This window comes from Aureococcus anophagefferens, assembly GCF_000186865.1.
Source record: "Aureococcus anophagefferens unplaced genomic scaffold AURANscaffold_17, whole genome shotgun sequence".
NCBI lineage: Eukaryota > Pelagophyceae > Pelagomonadales > Pelagomonadaceae > Aureococcus > Aureococcus anophagefferens.
This window is the reverse complement of record NW_008705577.1, coordinates 119103-125111: the sequence shown is the minus strand read 5'-3', so window position 1 is coordinate 125111 and position 6009 is coordinate 119103. Positions and strand designations below refer to the sequence as shown.

The 6009-nt window shown below is 72.8% G+C and overlaps 1 protein-coding gene across 1 annotated transcript; it reads left to right on the top strand.

Annotated features, from left to right (window-relative positions):
* Positions 1-939: 939 nt before the first annotated feature.
* AURANDRAFT_65785 (hypothetical protein) lies at positions 940-3396 on the top strand (the record flags this gene model as incomplete). Its single annotated transcript, XM_009040954.1, has 1 exon — positions 940-3396. One exon carries the CDS (start codon positions 940-942, stop codon positions 3394-3396), a length of 2457 nt encoding a protein of 818 aa, XP_009039202.1.
* Between the last annotated feature and the right edge of the window lie 2613 nt (positions 3397-6009).

Genomic DNA, 6009 nt, shown 5'->3' with positions numbered 1-6009 from the left:
TCGCGCGCGAGCACGCGTTCTCCCGCGAGCACCAGGTCCGCTGCGAGGAGCAGCTCAACGGCCTCCTCATCCCCGGCGGCGGCGGCCTCGACGAGGACGCCGCGTCGCCCCCGGCGAGCCCGTGAGGACGGTACAGGCGGGTAAGTTACAGATTTGCATATGATCAGGGGTCCGCGGGCGCAGTGCATTTCGCCTCCGCGCCCATGGGGTGCGCCACGGCGCAGAGCTCGTACGTGTTTTGCGCCATGGCCGGCAGGACCGCGTCTAGGGCGAGCTTTGTCGCCAGGAAGTTGTCGTTGACGGCCTCGATGCTCCGCTGCAGCGCGCCGAGGCGTCGCGCGCCGACGACCGCGACGCCGACGCCGATGGCTACGAGCGCGCACGCGCAGCAAGCGATGATCATGAGCAGGAAGAGCTGCGGGTTGAACTCGAGGCTCTTGCGCGGCGGCGGCCTATGAGTGCGAGAGTTTGGCGCATAAGAATCTTGGCGCGCATCTATCGATCGGACGCTGGGCTCTGCGGCGGAGGCGGCAGCGGTGGCACATCTGCGATCAAGGGGCGCGCGTCAACACCTTCAGGCACCTCCATCATCGTCCAGGCTTGTCTTAGTCGATGCAAATGGGTCCAGCACGCCAAGCTGCCGCTGCCAAGGGGTCCAGATCGAGGCGCGCAGTGAGCTGAATTACCACAGCATCTCCACAGCTCGCTGAAGTCAGGTTTGGCTTGTCAGTTCAAAGCCTGGACGCGGCCTTTGGCCGCACACGACGTTCGCGCGCCGGTGGGAGCGACGCGGACGCGGCGCTCGACGCCAGGAACCGCGCGAGGCGCTCGACGCCAGGAACCGCGCGAGGTAACCCAACTCGAGCAGGAGCCAAAGAGGCATTCGGGTCGGCCTCTGCCGCCTGCGACGTTCGGGTCGGCGTGCGCAAGACGACCACGATGGCGATGCCGCCGCCCCCGCCCGATCGCGACCTCAAGGAATTGATCGAGGCGAAGGAGCGCGAGCTCGCGGACCTCGGCGACTACCGGCTCGCGCAGCTCGAAGCGGGCGTGCGCGACCGGGACCGCCAGCTCGACCTCGCGGCGCAGCGCCTCGACAAGCTCAAGGAGGACTTCTCCTACAACCTGTCGCTCATCGCCGAGCGCGACGCGGAGCTCGCGACGCTCGAGGAGGAGCGCGGCCAGCTGCGCGACGCGGTCCGCGACCGCGACGACCGGTTGGAGGAGCTCCGGGGCGAGGTCGCGGACCGGGAGAAGGCGCTCGAGGGCGGCAACGAGAGCGCGGCGCAGCGCGAGGCCTACTGGCAGTCCAAGCTCGGCGAGCTGCGGAGCGAGGGCGACGCGCTCCGCTGGGAGGCCAAGGAGTCGGCGCGCGCGGCCAAGGAGGGCGAGGCGGCGCTGCGGCTCGAGTACGCGTCGAAGCTGCGCGACGCCGCCGAGGACGCCGAGCGGAGCCGGCGGGACCTGCAGCAGGCCCTCGAGGACGGCGGCCGGCGCCGCGACGCGGAGGTCCAGGTGCAGACCGAGAAGCACGACTCGCTCGTGCGGGCCGCGGACCAGCGCGCGGACGCGGCCGCGAAGCGCTGCGCGCGGGCCCTCGAGCTCAAGGGCGAGGCCGAGCGCGCCGCCGAGGCGTCGGCGAGCCGCTGCCGCGAGCTCGAGCAGCAGCTCCAGCGCGAGCGCTGGGAGCGCGACGACGACGGCCGGAGGTCCGCCGCGCGCGAGAAGGAGCTCGAGGAGCGCTTCGAGGCGCTGCGGTGCGGCGCGGCGCGCGCCGACGCCGACGCGCGCGACCGGCTCATGGAGCTGTCCGCGCGGTCGGAGAAGGCCGAGGCGGCCGCGCGCGACGCGTCGGCCGCGCGCGACGCCGACGGCCTCGCGGCGACCAAGGCGCTGGAGACGGCGCTGGCAGCGCGGGACGCCGAGGCGTCGCGCGTGCGCGACGAGTCCGTGAAGCACGCCGTCGCCCTGGAGCAGAAGAAGCTCGGGAGGGCGCACTTCGAGGACTTGGAGCGCCGCCGCGAGGCCTACGACAACTCGCTCGACCTCGCGCTCGAGGACGCGCGGTCCGCGGCGCGCCTCGAGCACGAGGCCGTCCTCCGGGACCACGCGCGGGAGCTCGAGGCGCTCCGGGGCCGCCTCGAGGGCGCCGAGGCGCGCGGCGCCGCGCTCGCGGAGGATCTGGACGCGCTCACGCGGCGGAAGCGCGACGACGACGCGGCGGCGAACCTGCGCTTCGACGAGGCGGCCAAGGACGCGGCGGCGCGCTACCGCGACCTCGAGCGGCGCCACGAGACCGACGTCGCGCGCGCGAAGGACGAGATCCCCGAGGACGCGCAGGACGCGTTCCTGCGGTCCGAGCTCGAGCTCAAGGCCGAGCTGTCCCGCGCGCGGACGAAGCAGGACGTCGAGGACCGCGCGCGCGTCGCCGAGCGCGACCTGGCGCTGGCGACGTCCCTGCTGAAGACGCGCGACGCGGAGCTCGAGGAGGCGAAGACGGTGCTCGACCGCGAGCGCGCGCGCCACGCGCGGGCCCTCGACGTCGCGGCCCACCCGCGGCCGGGCCGCGCGCGCGTCGCGGGCGACGACGAACCGTCCGGCGGCGACGACCTGCAGGCGCGCGTCGCCGCGGCGATCGACGCCATCGGCGCCGCGCCGTCGAGCCCGCTCTTCAGCGACGACGCGGGCGGCGCGTCGCCCTTCCTCCAGGGTCTGGGCTCCGTCGAGAGCCGCTTCTCCGGCGGCGGCGGCGGCGCGTCGTCGGCGACGGAGGCGCGCCAGCGCGAGATCATCGCGACCATGCGCGGCGACCTCGAGCAGATCCGGAACGACGCCGCGCGCGACGCGCGGCTCCGCGACGAGGAGGTCGCCGTGCTCAAGGAGCGCGAGAGGCAGAACGACGCGGCGCGCAAGGACGCGGCCATCGCCGTCGCGCGGCGCGTCGAGTCCCTCGAGCGCGACATCGGCAAGCGCGACCGCGACCTCAAGCAGGTCCGCGGCGAGAAGCGCGCGCTCGAGGAGGCCCTCGCGAAGCTCAAGGCCCAGCTCCGCGCGGCGGCCGCGTCGCCCCGGGGGGGCATCTCCGACGACAAGGCGCGCCAGCTCGCGCTGGCCGTGCGCAAGCTCACGCAGCGCAACGCGGAGCTCCAGTCGGAGCTCGCGCTCGCGAAGGCGCGCGCGGAGCCCGCGCGGCGGCCGCCGGCGCCGGACGACGACGACGACGACGTCGCCGCGTCGGCGAGCGCCCGCGAGCTCGCGAGCCTCAAGGCCCAGCTCGCCGCGCGCGACGCGCCGCGGCGGCCCGCCGCGCCGAAGCCCCGCGCGAAGGCGAGCCAGGCCAAGGCCGCGTCGAAGCTCGCCAAGCCGAAGATCCGCAACTACAACGACCGCGACTGATAAGTTTCGTCGGGCCTAGACCGCCTGCGCGACGGCGCTCCGGAGCCGCGCGGCGTCCGCGGCCGGGATGCCCACGTCGACGTAGTCCTGGAGCTCGAGGAACGCCATGTCCTCGATGCAGTGGATCTCCTCGTCCGCGAGCGCGATGAGGTAGCGCGCCATGCCCAGGCCGGCGAGGAACGACGCGAGCCGGTCCAGCGGCGACTCGTCGGGCCGCTTCGGCGGCGGCGCGCGCGGCGGCGGCGAAAAGGAGGAGAAGCCCGCGGGCGCGGCCGGGAGCGGGCCGGGCGCGGGCTCCGGAGCGTCGCGGAGGCCCAGGGCCCGCGCGTGCACCGGCGGCGGCGCGATGGGCGGCGGCGGCGCGCGCGCGACCGGCGGCGCCGCGGGCGCGGACCCGAGGTGCTCGGGCGCCGCTCGGAGAGCCGCGGCGCGGTCGTGCGGCGGCGGCGGCGGCGGCGGCGCGGCCCCGCCGCGCGACCGCCACTGGGGCTCCTCGGCCTTGCGCGGCGCGTCGCGCACGGGCGCCGGCGGCGCCGCGCGCTCGGCCGGCGGCGGCGGCGGCGGCGGCGGCGCGGGCGGCGGCGCGGGGGCGGCCTTGGCGCCGTTTTCCCAGTCGGCCTTGAGCGCGGAGACGATCCACGCGTCGGCGTTCTTCAGGCCGTCGAGGTTGCAGGCCTTGATCATGGACCGCGTCTCGCGGGCCGCGCTCCGCAGCATCCAGGCCGTCGACGGCTGGAGCTTGTGCCGCCGCACGAGCTCCTCCAACTCCGCGTCGTCGTACCGCGGCGGCCCCCCGAGGCTCTTCATGAAGCCGAGCGTGTGGATGACCCAGCCCGACGGGTTCTTCACGCCGCGCAGGTCCGACGCCAGGACCGCGTCGCGCGCGCTCGGCGCGCAGCGCTCGAGGTCTTTCGCCGCGCCGTGGTCGAGCTTGTAGTCGCGGATGAACTGCGACAGCGGCATGACCGCGGGTTTGGCGGGCCTCGTCGCGTTCGTCGGGGCCTTCGGCGCCTCCTGCTTCTTCTTGCGCGACGGCGCCGTGGTCCAGCCGCCCTCCGACGCCGACATCGTGGCGCTCTATTTGTATTCGATGGCTTTGGCGAGCCTTTGTTGAATATTCAAGTTGCAGAGTATTGCACTTTTCAGAAGTCGACTTCGTCGAGCGCTCCTGGGCAGCAGCAGCGAAGTGATGTTAGATCAAAGTGCGCGATCCCTCCGCGCCGCCCGGTCCTCGGGGAGGGGCCTGCCCTCCCCGGGATCCGGGAGCTCGAGTGGACGCGCGGTGTGGTGTGCGTCTACGAATTGGTATGTTGTCACTCGAGGAGGAGCTCCGACGAGGCGCGCTCGTCGTTCATGGCGTCGTCCCACGAGCGGCTCGACGGGAGGTGGGGCACGATGGGCGGCTGGAAGGCCTCGGCGAGCTCCGGCTCGTCCGTCTCGAACCAGCCCCAGTTCTCGTCGTCGTCGTCGTCGTCGTCGGAGTCGTCGCCGACGATGGGCGGGCGGAAGGGCCCGCCCCGGCGGTGGCGGTGGCCGAGGTGGTCCTCGCGGAGCTCGCCGAGGGCCGCGCGCGACGCGCCGGCCTCGGGCCGCCGCGTCCACGTCGCCGCCACGAACGCGCTGAGGTTCAGCTGGCCGTGGCCCGGCACGGCCGCCTCGCCGCGCCACTCCCAGGAGCACGTCGGCGTGCCGGGCGCGCCCCGGCGCGGGCGCCCCGGCCGGTTCTTGGTCGACGCGGGCTGCACGAAGAGGGAGTTCACGCAGATCGTCGAACCGCAGCCGTTGGAGTAGCAGCAGCGGCCGTTCTCGTCGCGCGCGCCCGTCTGGATGCAGCACCGCGGCGCCTTCCGCGACCCGGACCGCGGCGGGCCCATGGGGAACGCCGCCGGACCGCGTGTTCCGCCGCTTTGCCGATTTTCACGCGGCAGAGGGCACCGAAGTATCATCATTCCTGCATTGTTCAATCATTGATCCGCGGATGAGTCAGCTGCTGTGGGTCGCGCAACCCTTTGTCCGAGAAAATAGATGATGAACGCTGAAGAGATATTGAATGTCCAACATCTTGCTTCCTTCGTTATTGCCGTCGCAGCGCGATTAGGTCTTGCGGGATGGGCGCGTCTAAAGCAGCCCTGTTCGGGGTTTGGAGGTCGGTCCCACCTCGTGGGACCACGACCGTCGCCTGCGCACACATGTCGAATGTGTGAGTGTTGCGCTCTCACGAGGTGGGACCAACATCGTCACGTCGCGCGGGGGCAGCCTCGCCCCTCGGACCACCTGATCCGGTGCCGGTGGGTCGCGAGGTCGGTCCCACCTCGTGGGACCGTCACGGAACCGTTCTCCATCGGGCGAGGGATGGGTCCGCGGCGGCGTTCTTCCCCACGGGGTGTTGTCGCTGCGCATGTGTGACGCCAGTCGACGGGATGCGCCGCGGCGTCCGAGCCTGACCAGGAGAGTTCGACGTTGTCGAAGCTCTGCAACGAGCCCTTGCGATCGGACGCAACGGGGCTATTGATGAACGATTCCCGACGCTGCGAGGGCTCTGAAACTAGCTTTATGGGGTCGCGAGGGGGCTGCGCGTCGCTTCCGAGCCATTGATCCCCCCCGTTGAGTCGC